We start from the raw sequence: 26,163 nt of genomic DNA on the forward strand, positions 1-26,163 counted from the left end.
TGAAGGGGGTCCTGTAACATTGGAGTTGTTGCTATACATAAGCAAGAAGGGGACGATCAAACTTTCTGGCGTTCCTGAAATCCATGATGTACTATACGTTAAAGGTATGACTGCAAACCTTCTTTCAGTTAGTCAAATTTGTGACAAAGGCCATAAATTTGTCTTCAATGCGAATGGATGTGACATTGTAGACAAAACTGGAAAAGTAATTTTTCAGGGAACTCGTGGTAAAAATAATTGTTATCTTCTAGATACCCAGTTTAGTAATTGTCGCAATTTGACTAAGATGGAATCTACACATCTTTGGCATGAGCGTTTAGGTCACATCAATTGTCGCCTTCTAACTAAGATCATTAACAAAGAACTTGTTAGAGGCGTTCCCAAAATCAATGCAAAGATTGATGGTGTCTGTGGTGCCTGTCAAAAAGGTAAACAAACGAAAGTTCCACATAAATCATCTCGAGATTTTCTCACTAAAGATCCATTTGATTTAATTCATATGGATCTCTTCAATCCTATTCAACAACCTACGGTTGCTGGGAAGAAGTATGTTTTAGTTATGGTAGATGATTACACAAGATTCATTTGGGTGGCATTTTTAGCTCATAAGAATGAAATCCTTGGTGAATTCAAGATTATTGTTAAATAGAATCCAGAATGAACAAGGTCGCAAACTAAAGAAAATTAGAAGCGACCGTGGAACTGAATTCAAGGACACTAAGGTGTTTGAATTTTGTGACAAACTGGGGATTATTCAACAAAACTCACCACTCATTACTCCTCAAGCTAATGGAGTTGCATAAAGGAAGAATAAGAACATTCAGGAAATGGCCAGGGTAATGCTCCATAACAAAAACTTACCATTAAGGCTTTGGGGAGAAGCTGTTTTCACAGCATGTTATTTGATCAACCGTGTATACCTACGGCCGAAAACCCTACACACTCCTTATGAGTTGTGGTACGGTAGGAAGCCAACTTACATTATCTCAGAGTGTTTGGAAGTAAGTGCTACACTCTGAAAGATCGAGAACAGAAAGGGAAATTTGATTGTAAAAGCGATGAAGGTATCTTTCTTTTCTATGCTTCTGATAGTCGTGGTTTTCGAGTATTTAATCTCAGAACCCAAGTTATGATGGAATCTGCAAATTTCATCATTGATGATCTGAGCAATTTTCTTCATGATAACCCTCCTGCTGAATTGCCTCCAACTGAGACAATTGAGAAAGTCAAGAAAATCCCAGAATCAGTTGAAGTTGTTCCAACATTCATTGATCCTGATATTTCCAGTGACAAGGAGAAGAGCACTTATCAGGCTATTCATGTTGAACAAGAACGTGTTCCTCCATGACACCTCTGGGTTCAAAGGAATCATGATACTAACAGTACTATTGGAGGAAAAGATTATACAGCTAAGACAAGAGGAAAACTACAAAATACTTGCAATTTTGGTTGTTATCTTTCGCAAGTAGAACCCATAAATATTGATGAAGCTCTTAGCGATCCCTTTTGGGTGAATGCAATGCATGAAGAGTTAAATCAACTTCAAAGACAAGATGTATGGGAGCTCGTACCTTGTCCCTCAAATATCAATATTTTTGGTACCAAATGGATATTCAAGAATAAGTCTGATGAATTTGGCACCATTGTCAGAAACAAACCCAGACTTGTCGCTCAAGGATATTCACAGATTGAAGGTATTGACTTTGACGAAATCTTTGCTCCTGTGGCACGTCATGAGTCCATTCGATTACTATTAGATCATGCTTATTTTCTTAAGGTTAAGCTGTTTCAAATGGACATAAAATCCGCGTTCCTAAACGAAAATTTAAACGAAGAGATCTATGTTGCTCAACCAAAGGGATTTGAAAATCCTGACTTCCCATATCATGTCCTTAAGCTCAAAAAGGCATTATATGGGTTGAAACAAGCACCTCGTGCATGGTTCGAAAAAATAACTACTTTTATTCTTACGAAAGGTTTTTCGAGAGGTAGAGCTGATAAAACTTTTTTTTCCAAGTGGAGTGGGAAAGATGTTGTCATTGCTCAAGTTTATGTAGATGATATCATCTGTAGATCGATTTCAGAGAAACTTGCAAAACATTTTCAAGTCTCTCTTGGTAAGGAGTTTGAAATGAGAAATGTTGGTGAATTATAATGCTTTTTAGGATTACAGATTCAACAACATATGGATGAAATTTACTTATCTCAAGAAAAATATGCTAAGGATCTTGTGACAAGGTTCGATATTGATAAGTCAACTCCAAAACTGACATCTATGCCCACTACTGGTAAACTACATCGAGATGAGAAATGAGTAAATGTGGATCAAAAACTTTATCGATCTATCATTGGAAGCCTCTTATATCTTACAACTACTAGACCTGATATTGCTTTTAATGTTGGTTGTTGTGCTAGATTTCAGGCGAATCTAAAGGAATCTCATCTTGCAACCACAAAGTGGATCATGCGATATATCCAACACACTATCGGGTATGGTCTATCGTATATTTTTGATACTAGCACTGATCTTACTGCCTATTCAGACGCAGATTGGGCAGGATGTGTAGAATTCAGAAAGAGTACTTCATAGGGATTTTAATATGTTGGATTGAATCTTGTGGCATGGCATAGAAAGAAACAAAACTCATAATCTATGTCTACATGCGAAGCAGAATACATTGTTGTGGGTTCATGTTGTACTCAACTTCTATGGATGAAACAAATGTTTGCTGATTATGAAATTGATACTGGTGTAATGAAGATCTTTTGTGATAACTCAAGTGCGATTCGCATCACTAAGAATCCTGTTGAGCACTCAATAACTAAGCACATTGACATAAGGTATCATTTTATTAGATATCTCTATGAAAATGGTATCATCAATATGGAATTTGTGCCTTCAGAATAAAAATTGGCTGATATTCTCACCAAACCTTTAGATACTGCTACGTTCCAACACTTGCGACAGTCTATTGGTGTTATTTTGGTTCACTAGTTCTCCAACCTTTTGCCCCTGGACTCATTCATATCTTTTGGGCAATCAAGGCTTAGAACGTCAGTGTAGTGTTGTTTCAGTTTCGTATTTGTTTCTCCTTAGATAACAGTTCTGTTAGGAATCAAAGTATACTTTTAAATCCTTCTTTTCTTATAAAAGTAAGATCGCTCTTGTTGTTCTTTCGGGAATGAAATTTTATGGGGGAGAGTTCTTAATTGAACTTATGCTTAATTGCCAAATCTTTGTGGGGAGTGCGACTGTGGAATATTGTAGGAGTTTTCTTTGTATCTTTATTAACTCCTTGATAAATGCATTTAGTTTCGACTATATGATTGCATCTAAACAAAGTTGATATGTTTTCTTTTAGTCATGAAGTATCTCTATGAGAATTTCATTATGATCCCACTAGTTTTCGTATCTTTGCCAATTTATATTGACAAAAGGGGGGAGAATTATTGTGTAGTTCACACTAGAAATACATATGGTTTACAGATCATTATGTAAGGGGGAGTGGTTTTCATGTGAGATGAAGTATTGACTAAGGGGGAGTGATACATATCACCATAAAATTGTTGTCAAAGTTGTGATATAAGAACTTTGATGATGTGTAATAATACTATGACACCGTATAACAATGATTGAGAGCTACTGTTCTCTCATTGTTATAGCTACGGATCTTCAACAACTATGATGCTGAGTTGAACACGTTCAGAATCACTGAATTACTTGGAAGTGACGAAGATTTCGAGTAATGCTGAGGAACCAAGGAAATCAAGCATTGGGATGAGAAGCTACAAATTTTTTATTTTGTAATGCATATGTATTGATAGTTTTGTCACTAAAATTGACAAAGGCGGAGATTGTTAGAGCACTCGAACTCGCAAGCGTTGCTATCTCAAGCTTGTTTGTCAAGTTGTTTCCAAAACTATAAGACTTGATTTTTAGTCTACTTATAGCTAATTCTCGGATTAGGATAGTAAGTTTAGTTGAGAATTAGACTTCAAGACGTTCATCGATCGAAGATGAAGAACTACTAAGGAGAGCTTGTGGAACTTCATCAACAAAAGGTATGTGGAGACTTGAACTCATCTATCACTCAAAAGTCTATCTACTCTATCTCCTATTTGAGATAAAAGTCGTATAGCTATATAGACTTCAATTATACACATTTGATATTCCGAGATGAGTTTAACTCGTTTACATATTTCTCGAAATATGTGTTGGTAAGCTTTTACTTTAACCAAGTTCATCTTATATTCTTGACGAAAGTCAAAAGATGATCATGTGAAAATCGCCTTGTAACATCTTAAATGATTTGTGTAAGATAGTCATTTGATGTAGGATCTGAATGTTTCGTATTAATCATTCGATCACTTGAAAAGTGCTTTGAAGCTAATACTTTATGTGAGACAACTATTGTCGTCTTCTAATAATGTTTCAATGATTGAAATGTGAGTTAAGAACAAATAACCATGATTGGATATAGCAAAATATGCGTACTTGTATGCTAACTGTTGCAAGTTATTCCAAGTCCGAGAACCATAGTATGCGTACCCGTATGCGTACTGGTTGGTTAATGAAAGTCCGAGATTTTAGTATGCATACCGGTATGCGTACTGGCGTGAGTTTCAAGTTCCGGAAATTCAACTGAGTTTGGAAGGTATGCATACTCGTTCGCATACTGGCAAACCCAAACTTAGTCCGGCCACTTAGGTATGCGTACCCGTTTGCATACTTGGGTAGGTTATATTCTAAAATCGGTTTGTTCATGAACTAATACATTTATATATTAAGGAATGCAATCTTTTGCAAACTGTGATTATAATATTCATGAATTTATTCGAAAGAATCAAAATCGATTTTGCTTCAATTGTGTCTTGTATACTTCTATGAGAATATAAACAATTGAACAACTCTATAACTCGTCTCATTTGAGTCATTTGAATTAGTTATGGTTAAGATGGTTATGGTTGATATGAAAGTGTTCGTATGGCAACTCCGGTTAACTATTGCTGAGCCAACAAGGTGTACACGTTTAGGTACGGTTGCTCATATATAAATGAAGTCACTTTTCATTTGTGTGTAACAAGCTAAGTTCGATCTAACAGTTGAAAGATATTAACTTGATTCTAATCAGATTTTCATCTAACGATGAATATTGAATGCTTTGTTACCAAGGTAACATTGATTGCAAACCCTGATTAGAAGACTATAGAAAGGAGAACTCTAACAACTGGGAAACCTAATCCCCAAACCTCATGTGTGATACTAGTTGCGACTCGAGTCGATTCTCCTTTAACCTTAGGTTTTTTCCAAAACCCTGTAGGTTAAAGACTTGAAGACTTCATTGGGATTGTGAATCCAAACCCAACTCTTTTGTCTGTAGTTGCGTTGTTCTGATGTTGTTGTTTATATCGTGTTGAGTACTATCTTCTCTAAGATTTCTAGAGATTTAATCTCCGATAGGCAAGATAAAAGTAGTCACAAACATCTTCGTCTCATCATTTGTGATTCTACAATATCTTGTTTCGCTACCATACGACTAAGATTCTTGTGAGGTGATTGATATACTAGGTTATTCTTCGGGAATATAAGTCTGGTGTATCAGTTGGTTCATGTTCACCTTGATTTATCAAAAGACGGAACAAAACTCATAGGTATATCTGTGGGAGGCAGATTTATCTATTCATTGGACTTTTCTATGTGAGACAAATTGGTTTGTCAAGTCTTCGAATTTGGGTCGTAGCAACTCTTAGTTGTGGGTGAGATCAGCTAAGGGAATCAAGTGCGCAGAATCCGGCGTGGTTCTAGAGGCGTAATGAACGCGACTGTACCTTGATCAGTGTGAGATTGGTTAGGGCTCAACTACATTCCATTCCAAAGTTAACTTGGAGTAGGCTAGTGTATGTAGAAGCTTAATACTGTGTGGTGTTCAAATCTGGACTTGGTCCCGGGTTTTTTTTTTGCATTTGCGGTTTCCTTGTTAACAAAATTTCTGGTGTCTGTGTTATTTCTTTTCCGCATTATAATTTTTTAATTGTTTATATAATTGAAATATCAAAGGTTGTGCGTAAGTTCAATCAATTGTGAATCCAACCTTTGGTTGTTGATTAAATTGATTGACACTTGGATATTGGTTTTTGATACCGTCCAAGTTATTTCTTATATTCAATAGGGCTCGCAAATTCCTATTTGTTTGATTGCATATTGAATTAAGAAATTGAGATATAACTTTTGGATATACTTTTTTTAAGATTGAGTCTGATTGTATATTGGAGTTAGTCTATACAGATTGCTAAGCGAAATATTGGGTGTGGTTGTTAGACCCACGCTTTTTCACTTAGAACAAGTCTAAATGAATTTTGTGGTATTTTCAAATTTGACTTTTGATAGATAAGCGTTATACGCAGTCGAATTTTAGTTCTGTCAATATTCTATTTTAATCAATAATTCTTGAATGACCTTTTAGCAGAAGAGAAGGACCTATATAATAGATAAAAATTATATAACATATCAAATCAAGATACATGTCCCGTTGCTATCAAAAGAAGATGTGTAGTTCTACACGTGCTTAACAAATCTCCAAGTGAAGTTTTTCAAAGTCTCACCTTACTTCTCAAAGAACCTTCAATGTTGGTAGACAAACTTTACAACAAGATCCACAACGTGTAAGGGATTAAGATTTGGTCTTGCATGATGTCTTCAATATATAATAATTAATATCAAAGCTAGTTTGTTTTAAACGTAAGCTATGATTTTTCCAACCCAAGTAATTCTCAATGCCGTTTAATTTAAGTTTTATCCTTGGATACAAAAGGATTGTTTCTTTAGTTAGAACTTTACTTGCATCGTTTTTTTTCCCGAATTTTGAAGTGTTGAAACAATTACGAATGAAGCAATTACCATAGGTATAATACTTCCGAATATAACTTTAAACTGCTAAAGTTAGGCATGTGCATTCGAAGATACCACAATTGAGACTCAAACTTGTATCTCAAGTTTGATCAATTCTTGGAAAGAACAATAAAACTTTTCTCGTAAAAGAATTAGCTGAAAATAACAATTACTAAGAGTGATAAAAAAATTTACTTAGAAAACAAAGAAGGAAAGTACAACAATTATCAAAAAAAAAAAGTTTTTGGACGTTTTGTACCTTTAGGTTTACGAACCTAAGTTTTTATATTCATGAACTGAGTTAGAAAAATTGTCAGGAGAAGCTTTTCTAAGTAAGGTTCGGAAACTCAAAATTTAGATTCACGAACTTCAGTAAGTTTGGGTTCATGAACCTTTCTCTCTCCACTAGGTTCGCGAACTCAAAACATAGGTTCCCGAGTTTAAACCATTGCCAAGTTCAGGAAACTTTCTCCCTTTTCTAGGTTTACAAACTTAAAACATAGATTCACAACCCAATATGTATAAAATTAAAATTTCAAACAAAATTCTTAAATAGGTTTGCGAACCTATACTTTCAAAACTCATGAGATAATATTTACTTGATTTTAGTTTCGAAAAAACGATAAACTTGAGATTGACATCAAAATTTCACTAGATTTGGCCGAATAACTGATTTGTAACAAGAGCAATCTTTGCGATTCGATTATTTACCAAAGTCTTTGATTTTTCTGTGATAGATATATGGATAGATAGAAGAGATAAGAGACTGAAATGAAAATCAAACTTTGTTACTAAACTTTGATGAAGTTCTTTAAATGATGTCTTTGTGTGAACTTCAATATTTAATCTTCAAGAGTGAACCTAAGATTTTACTACCTAACATAATCTAAACCAAAGTTAACTTTAGTAGGTTATAAATTGAGAAATAATTTTGGCATCTAAATTTGATAACATACTTGTCATATCAATACCTGGAGATTCAACCAAGCATTCACTCTAACAATATCCCCTTTGTCAATTTAGTGACAAAACTTTTGAAATACATATGGACTTTTGAAAGTTTGACTTTCATTACAAATGCCATGATACTTTCTTGATTTCTTGAATATCTTCTACGGTTCTTTATGTATCCGTTGAGTACCTGTAATACAATATTTTTATGATTTTTGTGATAAACATTTTTAAAAAAGATTTTTCTCTACAATTTCAAATAATCCATATAAGAAACAAATATCAATTTGAAATGTTGATTATCTTCTACGAGACGACCCTGGTCCCGTGGGTTTTGATGGTTATATAGTGGTTACATCATTGTGATGTTGGTAATTCCACTAGATCCAAGTATTAGCCATTTTAGAGATCTAGAAATTTTAACGGGTTTTATCCAGTGGATTTCAAAGATTTCTCCAGTGTCAATTTCACTAGAGATATTGAGAATGTTGTTACTTAGAATCCTGCAGAAGATACAGAACACTGAGAATTGAGACGGAATACCACGATCCACAACATTTATTACAAAGCTATGGTTCAAGTATCACAATGAAAAAGTAAGGTCTTACAGATATTTGAGATTCTCCAACTGACCCAAATCTTCCGGGAGCTTCCCCGACATATGGTTGAACGACATGTCCCTATTAGATATATTAAGATAGAATTATAGGATCTGTTTTTACAAGGATGTAATAACTTAACAAAGCTTAATTCACATGAGAAACATAATTGCTTGTCTATAAATATAACTCACGGGATTTGGATATCCCTGAGATCACCAAATTTGGTTGGAATTGGACTATCAAGATGGTTGTTGCTTAAATTCCTATAAGTGAAAATGCACAAGTTAATCCTAAGTATTTTCCCTTGAAAAATACACAAGTTAGCTTCAGAGAAAGGTATTAAAACTAACAAGGTAAGCAGATGCTCTAGATCACCGAAAGAAGACGTAAATCGTCCAGAATAATTATTGTAGAAATATCCCTGCGAATCATTACATAAATATGTTAGGTAAGAGATACTTCGCAGGTGAGAAAAAACATCCTATCTTAATATTTTTCCAACTATAGTAAGGATCATTCCTCTTAAATGATTTGTGGAGAGATTTCTGCATATTACACAAACATACAGTATACTCAAGGAGACAAAAACACTGATTTTAAATAGAGACATATCAATATCTGGAGGTTCAACCAAGCATTCATTCTAACAATATCCTTTTTTTCAACTTAAGTGGCAAAACTTTTAAAATACATATCGACTTTTGCAAGTTTGTCTTTCATTACAAATGTCGTGACACTTTCTTGATTTCTTGAAATTTTAATTTTCATCTTCTACGTTTCTTCATGTAATAGAAGATTCAACAACAATAGATAAAAACTTTAACATCACCCTTCCATTTTAAAATTTGCATGGATGACTTTCATTCTGCACAAAGTTGTTATCCCGATGAATAGTATCGTTTGTCACTTTTAAGAACGATATACTTTTTCAAACATCACCTCCCCCACCCCCATCCCACTATTCTTTACATGTCTATTTTTGCTAGATAAAACGATGAGCACACATATTAATTGACTCTCATTTAAGATAATGCAACGAAAATCCATACGTCATTACAAGTAGACTATTAATTTTTCTCACCTTTTTGTCACAAAGTTGACAAAAGTGATGAGAATTGGGTTCCTCATGAATTAAGCCATTACGAGAACAATTGAGACTAAAAATTCAATCACATCGTTAATGATGATTCCACTAAGTTTCACAACTTATTTTCTTTCACCGTAAAAGGATTATTATACTTTTCTCTACTAAATTCCACAACCATATTCCCCGAAAGATGTCAATTAAGCGCAAGTTCAATTAAGAACACTCGTCCATCTGATGTCATTCTCAAAAGAGAACAACAAATACAATCCTTTTTACTAGAAAAATGATTTTCTCGGATTTTAACAAATCTCACAAGAAGATGTAAACCAAAGATCAATCGTCCAAACTATTCATCCTAAAATGTTCAAGGAAAATCATTAGTGATATTAGCATAACTTTTAAAGATTATCATGAGATCATTCATACCTAAACATCGTACTTACTTGTGATAGGTCACACCAGTCACTAGGATCGGTTACACCAATTACAAGGATCGGTTCCATCTACACATGATATATACTTGTGATCGGTCACACCAGTCACTAGGATCGGTTACACCAATTACAAGGATCAGCTACATAACACTTACGATCAGTCACACCAATAACTAGGATCGGTCACACCAATTATAAGGATCGATCATACCATCTCATGGTATTACTTAGGACACCAATTACCAGCACCAGTCATACCAAATCATAAGTCTAGGCATTGTGATCGGTTATACCAAGATACATAACATGAGTTAAGATCGGTTATACCAACTCACACATATTGGTCATCATGCAATGAATAACTGGACCAATAAACCTATTGATTTCCCTTTCGATTTATGAAAAAAGTTCATGAATATACTTCCTTTAAAAAAAATGTAAAACATTAATGTTTCCAAGGATGAAATCTTCACCATAATCATAAAAATATATATAGTATTATGTCGATGTTATATCTAAAAAGTTCAAAAGATAAGCGTTATACTTCGTAGTCTAATTCTTTAATACTATGATCAAACTATTATGATCATGTCACATCAATAGAGTATTATATACAATATGTACAGTATATACAGCTTCGTAGTTATGTTTTCAATATAACACGACTTGAAGGATACGTTAGGAATGAAATAGTTCAAATCAATATTACTAACCTCAAGTGGAAGGATGATGTAGTCGTTGTAGTTCGTTACTTCTTAACATTCTTCAGGTCTTCGGAGTAATACTTGTATGTCTCAACATTCCTAGACTTTCTAGTCTAACCTAAACGAAGTTGACTCTAGTATTTAATCAAGCGACCCAAGATGAGTTTTGATACTTAAATATGACAACCAAACTTGACATACCAACGCTTGGTGAGTTCAACCGAGTTATACTCTAACACCTTATGTTACTAACCATTGTTATTTTGTGGTAATAAAGGACACTTGCAATGGGGATGCAAAGTTCGTAAGATGCACTTTCTTTTGTGTCAAACGAGTTGGCTAAATTTGCTCCCCTAACAAACTCAGATCGTTATTATTCAAAGTTGAAAAGACGAAGGTACCCAAATACTTTTAAATATCAACCTATAAGTCGGATACCAAGTGTGATCGTCTATGGACAAAGTCGAGACAATGCGACAACTTAATATTCTCTAATTGATAATAGTTACGGTACGAAACCGATTTACTATAGGATCAATATCAACTGATTACGATTTAACGCACAAGTGTATTTACTTTATTATAATATATAAAACAATTATAATGCAGAAGTAAAGTAAATAACACAAAACAAGATTTTGTTAATGAGGAAACCGCAAATTCAAATACACTACAATCTTTTAAATATCAACCTATAAGTCTGATACCAAGTGTGATCGTCTATGGATAAAATAGAGACAATACAACAACTATGGTATACGCTTTGTGTGATCGTCTTTGGATACGAGATCGACACATACAACAACAAAGTGTTCACTTGATAATAAGTACGGTATAAAACCAAAACTCTATAGGATCAATATCAAGTGACTAGGATTAACATACAAGTGTTATTTACTTCAAATTATAATAAACGAATTATAACTACGGAATAATAAACTAAATAACACGGCAAGATTTTGTTAACGAGGAAACCGCAAATGCAGAAAAACCCCGGGACCTAGTCCACTTTTTAATACTCTCATAATTAAGCCACAATACAAAATATAATACCCACTTCGTATAGTTGAGACCAAGTAGACTGCCCCTAGCTACTTAGTTTCCTTAGTGTCCATGTGACTTCGACTTCTAGAGTCACACACGTGAATCACCAATCCTTTTGATCGTATTCCAAACAGTAAAGGATAAAGTTGTTTAATAACCACTATATTCAATCTTTGGTAATAAGATATTATGAGTCATTGACAAAGGCTCTTCCGTTTAATTTAATAAACTCCTTTTGTCTGGTTAGATCAATCTAAAAGTTTGATTACTAAAATAACCAAATTCTAGATTCGCAATCAATCAATAGAGAACTCAAAGAGTAACTATAAAGTGATGCCGATCTCAAGAAACTAGAGAATCAAGTCTATCAAAGATAGACACGGTTTTAGTTGGATCCCTGCTGATCAAGGTTTGTGCACTATATTCACAAGATGTAAAAACTAATAAGAAAATCTTCTTCGTCTTTAAATCTTCAATTGTCTTCTTAAAAACCTGCAAAACATAACTTGAATCCTCTTGTGATCAATCACACACAAAACGGATTCCGTTAACAATGGATTATCACAAGATGTCTTAAGATCCGTAAATGGTTCTAAAGATCCCGTCGATACTTTGTGAAAACGCAAGGGGTACCAAAATACACCTCCAACTTTTTTTGTAGGAAATTTGTATGGACAAACTTAAATATAATTCCGAGAGGTCAACTTAATGAATCTCAATATAAGAATAATATTCAGAGTTATATCTCTTTCTCTCACAATCAGAAAGTTTACAGAGACTAGTCCGTGAACCTGATTATGTGTGAGAGTACTTGGGTGATTCCAAAGGTCAATTTTCCAAGTAATCAATCAAGTCGTACCCAACAAACGAGGATGGATGTATCCACTTTGATTGACTAACGCACAACCTGTGATATTTTCAATTATAAAGATAAACAATATAATGCGGAAAAATTAATAACATAGACACCACAATTTTGTTTACAAGGAAACCACAAATGCAGAAATACCCCGGGACCTAATCCAGATTGAACACCAAACTGTATTAAGCCGCTACATACACTATCCTACTACCAATTAACTTCGTACTGGAATGTAGTTGAGACCGAATTAAACCCTCACACCAATTCAGTTACAGTCGCACTCCTTACTCCACTTGAATCCCAACAGGACTCTGCGCAATTGATTCCCTTAGCTGACGTCCTTTACAGCCTTACAGTTGCTTCAACTCAATTGAAGATTTTAAACCAATCTGTCTACCATAGATAAGGCTATATGTGTGACTTCCTTTTTGATCGTAGATCAAGGATATTGGAAATCGATAGAAATAGACAAAGTCTAGATAATCTCAAAATCCGGATTTATGCAACCCGAAGTGCGCAGCCTAAATTATTATTCACCTCACAAGTATTAAACTTGTGGAATCAATCAAAGTCTGAGATGAAGAAAACTTTGATAATTTTTGTATATCTTGTTCAAGTGAGAAGCTCAACAATCGAACAAGATCAGGATACTCGACCTATTAGATAAACAATAGCTGGACCTTGCTTCACGAATCCTATGAACTCTTTGTAGTCACTAAAACCTAAAAGATTTTTGGAGAGGAAGACTCTAGTTACAACTAGGACACAATAGGCTTGAGATAACAATACTTGTAAGTTCGACCGAGAAATGCTCTTACAATCTCCCCCTTTGTCAATTTTAGTGACAAAACTATCAATACATATGCAAAAAATATAAAGCTTTAAACACTCCTCGAGTATACCATGCTTGATTTCTTTGGTTTCTTCAACTCCTTGAAAGTTGCAATGATTCTGAACGTGTTCAACTCAGCATCGTTGTTGTTGAAGATCTGTGGAGATATCAACTTTGAAAACAAATATTCTCAATTGTCGTTATATATAAACATAGTATTATTATCTTCTTCAAAAGCTCAATTGTATCCCAACTTTGAAGTAATACTTTGGTGATATGTTTATCCCCCTTAATCGATACTTACATCTTTCTCATAATGGGTGAAACCTATATATTATTTATTTACTCCCCTCATATAATGATATGTGGAACCATATGTATTTAGTGCGAAAATACTAAATAATTCTCCCCCTTTTTTCAATAAAATTGGCAAACGTACGAAAATCGTGGGATCGTAATGAATACAACCAAAAGATACTTCAGGATTCCAAGGTGCTTACATATCAACTTTGTTTAAATGATTTCACATAGTAAGACATACTTTGCTCTCATCTAGGAGATTTAAGATACATCCCCTTTAATTTCCACAGCCACACACCCCACAAAGATATAACAATTAAGCACAAGTTCACTTAAGAACTCTCTCCCATTTGATGTCATTCCCAAGAGAACAACATGAGTGACTTTTCTTTGAAAAAGAAGGATTTTGTCAGATATTAACAAATCACATGGATTTGTTTCCTAAACATCGACATAAATTAATCTCAGCGCCAGTTACGAACAAGGAGATAATTTTAATTGGTATGACTCAACATAAGAAAATCTTACGGAGTGTATCATGCATTAATAACACAAAAGTGTGATCACAAGTAGATCGATACTGCGAGAAAATTCTCAAAGAGTTTGTTCTATTTTCAGTTTATAAAAACGTAACAGATTTAACTTCTGAGTATATATGAGATATCAGTTAAATTCACATAAAGTAAAGGACACATATATCTCATACGACATTGAGCAATATACAAGAATATCCATGAGGATTGAGTATTGTGATTATCTTCTAAGATACATACTTGTAAAGAAAATACAAGATTTGACTTACTCTTTGAAGGAAGATCCAATCTTTTCCGCTAGGATTTACACCAAGATTGGCTACCAAAAGCGTATAAAAAGATTTCCTTCACAAGGAAAAAAATGCCCATATATAAATATATAATTCGTTAAGAATCGTGCATCATTTAAGCAATAATAACCATGTTCAATAACCCTTAATGATCAAAAAAGATTTAATGATCAAAGTAGTCTTAGAAGTGTTTTTAAAGAGTTTTTTCTAATGCCAAACATATCGTAAAAATAGTTCGAGTGCATCTGAAAATTTCGGCAGGGATGGTATGCATACCGGGTACCTGTACCGACCCTATTCGTGAACTTTGGTATGTGTACTGGGTACATGTACCACAAATTAATTCACGAACTCAGAACCTTTTTGGTATCCATACTGGGTATGTGTACCAAACTTCGTTCCCGAACTCAGAACTTTCTTGGTATACGTACTGGGGTACGTGTACCGTCCCTGTTCCAGTATTTCAGTAGTAGTTCTATAGACTCTCTTCAATCGATTTGAAACATTCCCAAATGACATCCATGATGAATATCATCGCCCGGGCTATTTTCAAATGATTAATCTTGACTTGAAACTTGGTTTATAAACAATAAATTGTTCTTCACTATATTTGTCAAAAATATGAACAACAATTGCTTGTATTTCGAGATTTTAAACAAGATAAGCTTGAACTCAAAACTTCTTCTTTGCAATTCACCAAAAACATAAATTCATCGACATTGTTTGTTTCTTCAAAACTCGAGCATTTAAGAATCTTAAACACAAATCAAGTTAGGTAAACATGAACGTTACACAAAGTACATGGATCGTTAGCCGCATTGGTTTGTCTATAGTTAATACTTCACCTATGAACTATTAACTCTTAGCAAATGGCGAAAAAAATAAGAGTACAAAAACAAAAACATTTTTGATATCAATAGATCATGTCATCAAGCATATAATAATGAAATCATAAAACTTGCTCAAGTTTATAGATATACCTTTTAGATGAATCCACTCATGAATCCTACGACTTTATCAAATATTCAATGTCTTACCTAGCATAATATGTGTTCCCCAATTTTGTTGCTTCCCTCACCGTATTCATAATAGGGCATTTCTTGGTGAGCATGCACTTTCAACACAATCAAGTTGTGTTGGGGTGAACAGTGTCTTGCTCACCACAGGTGGTTGACAACAATCTTGATATAACAACACTTGTGAGTTCGACCGAGCGATGCTCTAACACACCTTATTAGTATCAATAATATAATCCTCATTATGATGATTTAATTTCCTCAGTGTCGATATTGAAAGTGAATTTATTTATTTTTTTTGCGAAATGATAATAACTGGGACGGTTAGGTACTTAGGTCACGATTTCGTATGGGGCAGAAAAGACAAAGTGAACTCGCAGGTACACTCGATCATCAGAGTTAGAGATGGAAATCAGTATTAAATAGGAAAATGGATAAGAAAACTAAGTCATTGTTGATTTCGAGCTTTTGGATTATGGGCCATCCACATGCAGACGCTTTGCTTTTTAGGTATCAAGGAACTTTCAGTAGTTTATTGAAAAAGATTATTTTAGCCACGTGTATATTACTGCTGACTCAGCTAATCGAGATATGAATGGAAAACTTGACGATGAGAGGAAAAGCTAATTCGAATTCTTTAGGGAGGTAATGAAAATTAACAATCTTTATCGGGGAGGAAATGCAAAATCCGCCAAAAAACTTCAAAACAATTGATTCATCCACCTACGGTCAAAACATATATACATGGTCAAATAGCTAAATGGGTATTTTAATTTATTTTATTTTATGTTTGATTTGGGCAGTTGAATGCTAAAGGATGGGGGGAAAATTATTCAAAATGAACCACGCGCATACAAAATACTATAGCGAAAACACACACTACCTTCAATATTACATCGACAAGAAAATAAAATAAAAGACTTCTCGACTCTTTTTTTTCGAAAATAAAAATTCACGACTCTTAGTTATGGCACACTACCACATATAAATACTACCCAATCAAATAATCAATTATCCTCATCAATAGTTATTATTTAATAAACCATATTCTCTTTTTTCTTATCATTTTTGTAATTTTTTGCGTATGAATGTTAATTTTAATCGTAAAACTGGACTCCTTATAAAAAATGTGAGTTGAGGTGGTATTATAGAGAATACATAACTTGAATAAAATGACTCCTTTTGATTCAACAACGAAGATTACAACTTATATCGTGGATTTCTTGTATTGCCAATGGCATGACTTAACTACTAAATATTTGCAACTATTGATTATCTTCTCTTACTACTACAATGTCATTTTATGATGGCAAGGTTATGGACTCAAAGCAAATTGGGCAAGGAGGATCCGATTTATCAACCTCCGATGTTTTCTTATCCAAACAGTCTCCATGATAAACATGTCCACAAACTAAAATTGCAACAACAGAAAGTTCATTAGATGATTCTGCTTCATCTTGGTAAGGCTTCTTTTTTAACAAGTTCAGACATATACCACATGATGCCTTAATTATATCATCAGTTGTTGTTGTTGCATTGGTCACTGAAGAACTAAATTTCATTCTTCCTGTCTTGTGAGAAATATTTCCAAAACCATCAGTGGTGCTTGGTTGACATCCAGGATGAGTATGCCACCTGTTAGCTAAATTGCAGAAGAATTTCTCGTCGAGTAACGAAATAGTGTTGTTGTTTAGCAAATTTATCGAATCTACATTGCTTCTCAACGCCTGATGAGAGTAGTGATTAATAGGGTGATGTCTTGCATGTCTTAACAATATTGAACGACCCATACCATTTTGGTATACTTGCGCAAGTGAAGCATGAGAATTAAGTCCTGTTGTCGAACTGTTGGATGAATATGGTTTCACAATATCTTCATTAACTGATTTCTGCAGCAGTATTAAATCATTAGAAAGACATATTGTTTACCTTACAAAACTAAACCTAGTGCAATTTTAAAGTGACGAGGAGAATCAAAAGTAAGATTTATCAACTAACCATCTCTGAAGAAATGTTCTTTCTGGAGGAGCATGGCCGTGGAGTATCTGGAAATTTAAAATGTAATGATTAGAATCATTATCCCACTTGTAAAAACTATCTAAAAAACACAGTTTCAGTGAAATAAAATGTAGAGATATCATTCACTTCTACAAGTATGACCGTGGGACCACGGTCTTATGAGCGACTTGCAAATCCTTATCATGAATTAACCAGTTGATATGATTAATGCTAATGTGCAATAACCTAATTTTGGTGTTGATGAGTTCGAACTCGGGTCATTGGTATCATCGCCAATAATTGTGTCATGGATTATATACAATGGCGTTGAAATATTTGGAAAACCATTGATTTGACTATTGCAGGGACATAACTAAACGAAGATTGGGGATAATTGTACCCCTAAAATTTCCGAAATTACGAATTCATGCTTAGAAAATACTACTCCTTCCGTACCACATATATAGGAGGAGGGACCAAATCTCTTATCTTAGATTAAGAAAATTATCTTGAATTCATCATTTTTCATATTTTTTCTTGTTTTACCCTTTATCTTATTACTAACACAAGTTTCCATGTACAATAAATAAGGGTATTTGTGAGAAAATTCATCTTGAAAATAGGACTATCTAGTGGGACAAAGAAAATTCAAAATTACGCCTATATAATAGGTACGGAGGGAGTATGAGTTTTTCACATAATTGGCCGCCTTTTAATTTTAAAAGTTGCTTACTATGTTTGGTATATAATTTACTTAAACATCATAGTAATTTATTCTGGAAACTACTAGTGATAGGCTCAGAACGTATATTAATTAGATGTGATAATCAGAATAATGACGAATTAAAAAAAAATTAAACACGACCATTAATTTAATCGTCTTATAATTGGTGTCTTCTTTTGAAAAAAATTGGGCGATTTTTGAGCTGTATATATTTTTTCCCACACAATAAATTATGGCTTCGTCCCCTAGTTGGTGTTTCTTGCAACATTTAATCAAAGCCATTTCCTTTGACATATGCCCAATATTACGAATAAATTACGAACCTAGAATTTTCAATTTATCTACACTTCAATAAAAAATAAGAGAAGAGAAATTATTTCCAAATGAAATTCAACTGAAACATACCTGAATAACAAAAGTGAGGCTTCTTTTGATATCTCCTTCTCTTTCCCATAACTACTATCGATTTTTCTTTAATTTTACAGTTAATAAAAATAAAAATAGAATACTAAACAATCCGAAATGTGGGATTTTAATTAAAAAAACCTTTATGGTGTAGCTATCTTGATGCAGTGAACAACGGTAATCCTCCATTGTTCCTACGGTTAAAAAAAGCAACAGGATTTTTGCTTTTTAATTTTTCTGTTTTTCATTTCTGATGGACCCTAATAATCTTCCTCAGATTAAAAAAGCCCATTAGTACACCATATCGACGGTCCTTAGAGTATATTCATCCTGAAAACGTGGCACGATCCTAATATTGCAGTATCAATTATTCTACACATGCGCAACATCAAAATTCTGGTTTATCTTCAAAAAATTATTCCCAAAATCCATACCCACAGAGAAATCATGGCTGCTTCATCTTCTTCGTCTTCCCTAATCCATTTCCCAAATCTCACCACAACACGTGTCAGTCATTCAAGTAGACATCTCTCCCTACAGTACAAACCACAATTATCATCATCAGCAGCAGGAGCCAGTAGTCTGAGTTACCAATCTAAAAGAACCTCAAGAAGAAATTTGAAAGCAATTGAAAAAGGAAAAGAAGAGAATTCAGCAACAACAAAATTTGAAAATGTTGAAGGAGGAGAAGAATTGAAGAAAGAAGCATTAGAAGCTGAAGATAAATTGGGTGCAGAAATTAGAGAAGCAATGAAGGTGAAGAAGGAGGAGGAGGAGAAAGAGAATGTGAATTACTGGGATGGAGTGATAGAAGAGATAAAAGAAATTGAATGGCCTGTATTCAGTAAAGTATTAGGAACTACTGGTGTAGTTATTGGTGTTATTGCTGGATCAAGTGTTGTGTTGCTTACTGTTAATGCGTTGTTAGCTGAATTTTCTGATCAGGTTTTTGCTGGTAGAGGTGTTCAAGATTTCTTTGGTTGAAATGCAATTCTCTAATCATCTATTTTTGTTATTGCCATTGTTCTTCTTCTTGCTATACATATTTGGAATTTTCATTCTTTGTTGCATTGTCTTGGAATTCATCAAAATGACAAAAATCTGAAACTAAGTGATGCAGTTTAGCATTAGCAATAGCATTCTCTTTTTTGTTCTCTCATTGTTCTTTATATCATTTTTCTGCACTTTTTTCACCAATTCTCCCCTAAATGTTAAGTACCTAAAAGGTATGACCACCTATCTTATATGCCCAATTTTCCAATAAACATGAGTCAGTCATAGGATGCACACACTTTCGGTTACACTATGTGCACTCTCCTACATGGACATCAAGATTACTTGTATTTGTCATGATGTTTAAGATGATGTTGGATGCTCATGTCATTAGGAGCTGCGGGTTTGAGGATTATGCAGGATTAGATATCAAACCATTCTCATGGGTCGGAGACATGTGTAAACATTCCTTACTAACCAGATACATAGATATGTAGATATCAACGCTTTGTCTCTCACCAGTCTCTACAGATTTTTGGTTAATTCCATGGTGGTAAGAACTAGCTGATTACTGTGTTAGTGAGTAATAAGCTCAACGCTAACTTATAAGCTTAAAAAGGAGTATTAAGCTCAGAGCTAAGTTATGTGCTTAAAAGATGTTCTGCAACACATTAAATGTATGGGCGTTGAGCCAAACAGGCTTTAAGGTTTCTGTGAAACAACATCTTCTTTCATGTTGCTTCAGGAGATTCTTCATTTCGTACTCATGTTTCATAGAATTTACACTGCAGACCATCCTCAAAACTGTAATCTGGATATTGACTCTCGGGTTACTTCCAAGAGAATACACTTTGCTGATAAGTTGTTGAAGAGTCTGGTCCTATATTGCCACTTGTAGTATTTGTTTACATGTTGCAGTAATCGTCACTATGTTCCAGGCTTCCAGCTTGGACACATCCAATTGAAGTGGCGTCTATTGGTATTTCCTCACTGGTAAGGTGTATCCCGTCATTTTTCTATTCTATGATGGTGTGTTCTTTTTCTTTAAGTTTTAGAGCAGTACCACAAGGTATTCAAATCAAGTTCTTGCACACTGCTGTCTTTTTTCTGCATAAGTACTACACGGAACTCTTGATGCAAACTGTCGTGCACACCGTTTCTTGTTTGTTACAGATTAGGGAACCCTTCAACGTTTTGTCCCTTGTAAAGAGCCAGCTGGATGATGGGATTCATGCTGACTGTCGTACTTCTCATTCCCAACTTGCTGGAGAAAATGGGTAAGATTATCATAAACTTAACTTGACTTTTCTCTCTTGTGCACCCAGAACACTCGTGATATCCTTCAAAGATGGCCTCTCTCGCGTCCGTAGCCATCTGTCTCAAATGTTTGGTTTTGATCTTGGTGTTTGTATCACATGTTAGCCTGTCAGTGTGGTGGGCTAGAAGCTGCCAGGGTCTCAGATAAATGGCAAATGTGATTGTGGTTCTGAGTTTATCTTACCAATTTAACAAATGGTTTAACAAATGGTCGTAGCAACCCCTTAAAATGTTTGTTACTCTTTAGTGTCATTTTCTAGATTCTGAAAGTATGATTAGATCTTAAGAAATGAGAAACCAAGAGGTTTTTCCTTGGCCAACTTATTATCCCAGAAGTGGTTGAGACCGCCGTAATAGACCCTTGCTGCAATCAACCTAAAATACATTGCTTATTTAAGCATTTTTAGTTTCTTCCCTTTATAGATGTCGTCTATGCACTTAAACCCCATTTAGCACAGCTTGTGGCAGTGCTAGGAGTGGGGATGTTGGGCTTATTTCTTTTTCTAATTTTGCAGGTAAAGATATTTGGTGGCCTTTTGCAGTTTTGCTAAAAGGCGAGCATATACCTATTCCTAGTACGATCATGTTATTAGTAAGTTCTCCTCCAAACTTGCAGGATGGAAAGGAATTTTCAATCCCATGCTGGTGGGACTTTTAGCTTCAATCTCTACTTCGCTTCTACCATTCAATCCCATGCTGGTAGGACTTTTAGCTTCAATCTCTGTCGGTCTGTCTACCCTATGGCTACTTCGCTTCTACCATAACCAGAAGAAGCTTCACTCCATTAGATCGGAGAAGTTTAACAAATCTAAATGCCATGGTGGTTTAGGCATCAGGGTCTCTTGAGTATATGAATAAGTCCATGATTGTAAGGTGGTTTGGAGGTTCTTAACAGGTGGAGATGCTCTTTGGGTCCACATCCTCAAAGCAAAACATCTGCATAATAGCAAAAGAAATAAAAAAATCAGGTTTGTTTTTATACGTCTGGCTTTGTTTTTTTAATGTGAAGCGCTATTCTCCTCATAAAAGTCAAAAAGTTACCCTTGAGTTTTAAGGATTAGCTACGGACCGTTAAGATCGTGGGATCTAAAGGCTCACATATTCCAGTACACTTATAAATATTCAAGTCAGCTGAATCAAATGTGAGAACCAAAGCAAAATGGACTACCTCACGTCTCTTGCTCTCATTCTTCCGGGCATTTTCATTTTTCATCTACTCTACAGACGATGTCGACCATCTTCCGGCAGCCTCCGCCTTCCACCATCACCACCAAAACTTCCAATCATCGGCCACCTCCACCTCGTCTCCGACATGCCACATCACTCGTTCTCTAAACTCGCTCAAAAACACGGTCCAATTATGTATCTCCAACTCGGACAAGTCCCAACTCTAGTCGTTTCATCAGCAAAACTAGCTCAAGAAATTCTTAAAACACACGATCATGTTTTCTCAAATCGGCCACAAATTATTGGAGCTCAGTATCTCTCTTTCGGTTGTACTGATATAACGTTCTCACGTTACGGTCCTTATTGGCGACAAGCAAGAAAAATATGTGTTACTGAGTTACTGAGTCCGAAACGAGTTAATTCATTTCATCTCATTCGCAACGAAGAAGTCGATATATTAATCAACTCGATATCGAAATTATCAGGATCAGAAGTAGACATGAGTGAGAAATTCTTTGTTGTAGCTAATGATGTTTTATGTCGAGTCGCATTTGGGAAGCGTTTCATTAGTGATGACGAGTCGAATCGGCTACCCAAAGTGTTGACTGTCTCACAAGAATTGTTTTCTGGGTTTAGTATTGCTGATTTCTATCCTGGGTTAGAATGGATTAACTCAGTCACCGGGTTAAAGAAAAAACTGTTAAAGAATTTGAGTGATTTAAGATCGGTTTGTGATGAAATAATATCAGAACACATGAATCGGGATAACAATCAGAATAAAACGGTCGGCGGTGGTGGTGATGGTATTATTCCGGCGCTGGATAGAGAAGATTTCGTTGATGTTTTATTGAGGGTGCAAAAAGCCGGCGACTTAGAAGTTCCAATTACGGATGATAATCTGAAAGCTCTTGTTCTGGTAATTAATTCTATCTTCTTCTCTAGTTTTTGTTTTTGTTCTTTAGGACAAGTGGTTTACATGCAACGTAAGATGACAAATGTTAGTCAAAAAAACTTTGACAACGTGCTGCCACAGGAGTTATTAGATTCTGTGAGAACGGAAAGTTGTCAATTCATCGGTAGACTTAATGACCAGGATTATTTTGTTTCATTACACATTGAATAACCAGTGTAATAGTAAGAGGTGTGTGAAGCAAAAGATGTTTCACACTTCATGTTAGACAATAACCGGACACACATTCCTAATTCAAAATTCATGACTGCCGGTTGGTTACATTTGACTGCCCGTTGGTTAGCATGATAAATGTAAATGATGGTAAGTCACAACTTTGCCCACCATGGACGGTGGACAAAGTTGCATCAAAATCATAGTCGTCGTATCTCATATATAAAGTAAATTCTGATATTCGATGCATTATATAAACATAAAATGTGCACGTATCTAACATGGTTCGAGTTTGATGTTTTTGTCTTCTACTATCCGATTAATATTTTTGCTCTTAATGATTGGACGTGAAACTGCCAGATCAAAAATATGAGAGCAGTGCGCGAGCAAAATAAAATTCCTTATCTGTTGCTAGAAAATAAGAGTGCTCTTTATCTGGTTACAGATCGTGCGTGCTAACATCGAGATATGTTGTGTGTTTAACAGGACATGTTTGTTGCTGGAACAGATACGACATCGGCAACACTAGAATGGACTTTTACCGAATTAAGCAGACATCCAGACATTATGAAGAAAGCACAAGAAGAAGTAAGAAATGCAGTTGGACCGAAAGGATTAGTTGCGCTCAACCATCTTCCGCAACTGAACTACATGAGAGCTGTTATGAAAGAAACCTTTCGCATACACCCACCGGTCCCTCTCTTGGTTCCTCGTGAGTCTATGGAGGATTGTAAGATTGATGGGTACGATATACCGGCAAAGACGCGTGTACTAATCAACACCTATGACATTGGTAGAGACCTGTCATCGTGGTCTAACCCGCTTGAGTTCAAGCCTGAGAGATTTATGGTTGAGAGCCGTGGCAGGGACATTGATGTCAAGGGCCATCAAGATTTTGATTTGCTTCCTTTTGGTGGTGGTAGGAGAGGTTGCCCCGGGTATTCTTTTGCCCTTGCAACAATTGAGCTCACTTTGGCCAGGTTGATGTATCATTTTGATTGGTCGATGCCCGTTGGGGTTCGAGCAGAAGATGTGAATCTTGATGAGATATTCGGATTAGCCACTAGGAAGAAAACTGCATTGGTTCTTGTACCCACCATTAATGAAGACTACATACGTGATATTCAAGGTCAAGGACAATGAATCACGTCGTTGGTTGGAGTGACATGTGTGTTGTATACTTGTATTATAATTTATTTATTTATTTATTCCTTTTTGGCTTCAATAATTTTCTATGAAGTTTCGTTTCTTTTTCTTTTTCTTTTTTTATGTATTTTTCCTCTTGGGCGTTTCAAGCCTTTTGCATTCCTTTTCCCATTAATAAATAGAATCTTTCTTTTATGACGCCAGTTCCTATGAACTTAACAAATCAAGGATTTGTTCATTCCCATTGTGGACTCAACAGAAAAGAAGAATGGCTGGACAAACGGGCAAATTTAACAGTTTGTCTACTGCAGTTTTTGAGCAGCTGTGCGTCCGCGCAGATCATCAGTAGTCGCCAGCGGTCTAACTTAATCCGCACGGCCCAATCAAACCCAATGGCGGCTCAAGTTAATTTCCGCAGGATCGTCCGTCGCCAACCGATAAATCTGATTTTGATCATTCAGTGGCTCTAATTCTTTTTCCTATAAATTCAACTCATTTCAACTTAAAATTCACACAATTTTTTATCTCTTCACTCACTATAATTTGTAGAATGATGTCTCGATCCTTGTTAGTTCCGTGAGAAGAAGATTTAGCTATTTGTAGAAACTATATGTTGTGATAAACTCAGCTTGCTGAAGCACACTATCCGGATGAGAATTTTTGGGCGGTTATTTACGAGAAGTTTTGTAGTGACACTTGTAACCCGAGTCGTCGTATTATATGCAACGTACAAAATCGTTTTCAGACAATTAAGAAAGAAGTAAGTGAGTTTATAGCTTTAACCATGATATATAATCAATCGATTTAGACTGAGGGGTGAAACCGATGCTGAGATGGTAAGAAGATCTTTCGATGAATGGAAACGATGGGAAAATATGGTTTTCCGTTTCCATGATTGTTTCGAAATATTTAGGCAGTTGAACACGTTCAATCCCTTCTTGTTAGATGTTGTTTCACCGAGTACATCTCAATGAAGATGGTCAATTACAAGTCTTTCGATTGGTTAATTGAGTTAGTGTTGTTTCACCGAGTATATCTCAATGAAGATAGTCAATTACATGTCTTTCGATTGGTTAATTGAGTTAATAAATGAAATGGTAGTTTCTAACTAGAAGTAATTGTAATACTTAACTTATACATATGTAATCTGATTTCAACAGAAAGCACTACTTTTCATCAATTAAAATTAGAGTTACATTAGTTGTAGAAATAAAAGTTACAACTCTTCTAATATTGATCATCAGTTCCTTCTTCACCTTGATTCCATTCTCCAATACCCGGAATACTCCCACTTTCCAACAAACTTGAGAATTGACCCATATCTCCGTAATTTGAGAAGACATAAGAGGGTGGTTGTAAACTTAAAGGTCCTACGAATGTAGAGGAAGTTGCTTGTAGTGGTGCAACATGATAATAAACCTCATTCGGGCTCCAGGGAGAGAATGATGTTGAAAGGCGTCTCAGATCTAGCGCGGTTCAGGGGGCACTTGAGTCGGTCGATGGCGCCCGGCTGCATCTTGACGCCTATCCAATTTTTGGGCCAATTCCCCCTTCGTACTACCAAAAATGAGATTCTTCTCATTTTGAATTACTTGATGTTGGGAAACGGGCACAACTTGGTTTTCTGTATCCGGAACTTGTGTTTCTTCCACTTGTGTAGTGTCAGGCTCATGTCATGAAGCATTTCACCTAAAATTACTGTCGGAATGATCACGACCAGCATGATTTATAGTTGGTCTCAATCCA

At 35.2% G+C, this 26,163-nt stretch overlaps 3 protein-coding genes across 3 annotated transcripts; 2 read left to right on the forward strand and 1 right to left on the reverse strand.

The window, feature by feature from the left end:
- Positions 1–16,703: 16,703 nt before the first annotated feature.
- LOC113277816 lies at positions 16,704–18,781 on the reverse strand. The gene is made up of 3 exons (XM_026526806.1): positions 18,672–18,781; positions 17,543–17,589; positions 16,704–17,433 (listed from the first exon to the last, which is right to left on the reverse strand). Exons 1-3 carry the CDS (start codon positions 18,718–18,720, stop codon positions 16,846–16,848), a joined length of 684 nt encoding a protein of 227 aa, XP_026382591.1. The 5' UTR covers positions 18,721–18,781; the 3' UTR covers positions 16,704–16,845.
- A 306-nt stretch (positions 18,782–19,087) lies between these two features.
- LOC113282739 (preprotein translocase subunit SECE1-like) lies at positions 19,088–19,823 on the forward strand. The gene has a single exon (XM_026531804.1). It carries the CDS (start codon positions 19,119–19,121, stop codon positions 19,653–19,655), a length of 537 nt encoding a protein of 178 aa, XP_026387589.1. The 5' UTR covers positions 19,088–19,118; the 3' UTR covers positions 19,656–19,823.
- A 344-nt stretch (positions 19,824–20,167) lies between these two features.
- On the forward strand, positions 20,168–24,531 carry LOC113282738 (tryptamine 5-hydroxylase-like). Its single transcript, XM_026531803.1, has 4 exons — positions 20,168–20,657; positions 20,838–20,941; positions 21,497–23,064; positions 23,758–24,531. The coding sequence occupies exons 3-4, from the start codon at positions 22,141–22,143 to the stop codon at positions 24,412–24,414; spliced, it is 1,581 nt and encodes a 526-aa protein (XP_026387588.1). The 5' UTR covers positions 20,168–20,657; positions 20,838–20,941; positions 21,497–22,140; the 3' UTR covers positions 24,415–24,531.
- The last annotated feature ends 1,632 nt before the right edge of the window (positions 24,532–26,163 follow it).

Source organism: Papaver somniferum, chromosome 5 (genome assembly GCF_003573695.1).
Source record: "Papaver somniferum cultivar HN1 chromosome 5, ASM357369v1, whole genome shotgun sequence".
NCBI classification, from domain to species: domain Eukaryota; kingdom Viridiplantae; phylum Streptophyta; class Magnoliopsida; order Ranunculales; family Papaveraceae; genus Papaver; species Papaver somniferum.

Coding starts and splice junctions, on each gene's coding strand:
- LOC113277816 (XM_026526806.1), bottom strand. CDS start 18,720: ATGGGAAAGAGAAGGAGATATCAAAAGAAGCCTCACTTTTGTTATTCA. Junction 17,590..18,671: donor GCCTCACTTTTGTTATTCAG/GTATGTTTCAGT, acceptor TTAAATTTCCAG/ATACTCCACGGCCATGCTCC. Junction 17,434..17,542: donor AGAACATTTCTTCAGAGATG/GTTAGTTGATAA, acceptor ATACTGCTGCAG/AAATCAGTTAATGAAGATAT.
- LOC113282739 (XM_026531804.1), top strand. CDS start 19,119: ATGGCTGCTTCATCTTCTTCGTCTTCCCTAATCCATTTCCCAAATCTC.
- LOC113282738 (XM_026531803.1), top strand. CDS start 22,141: ATGGACTACCTCACGTCTCTTGCTCTCATTCTTCCGGGCATTTTCATT. Junction 23,065..23,757: donor ATCTGAAAGCTCTTGTTCTG/GTAATTAATTCT, acceptor TGTGTTTAACAG/GACATGTTTGTTGCTGGAAC.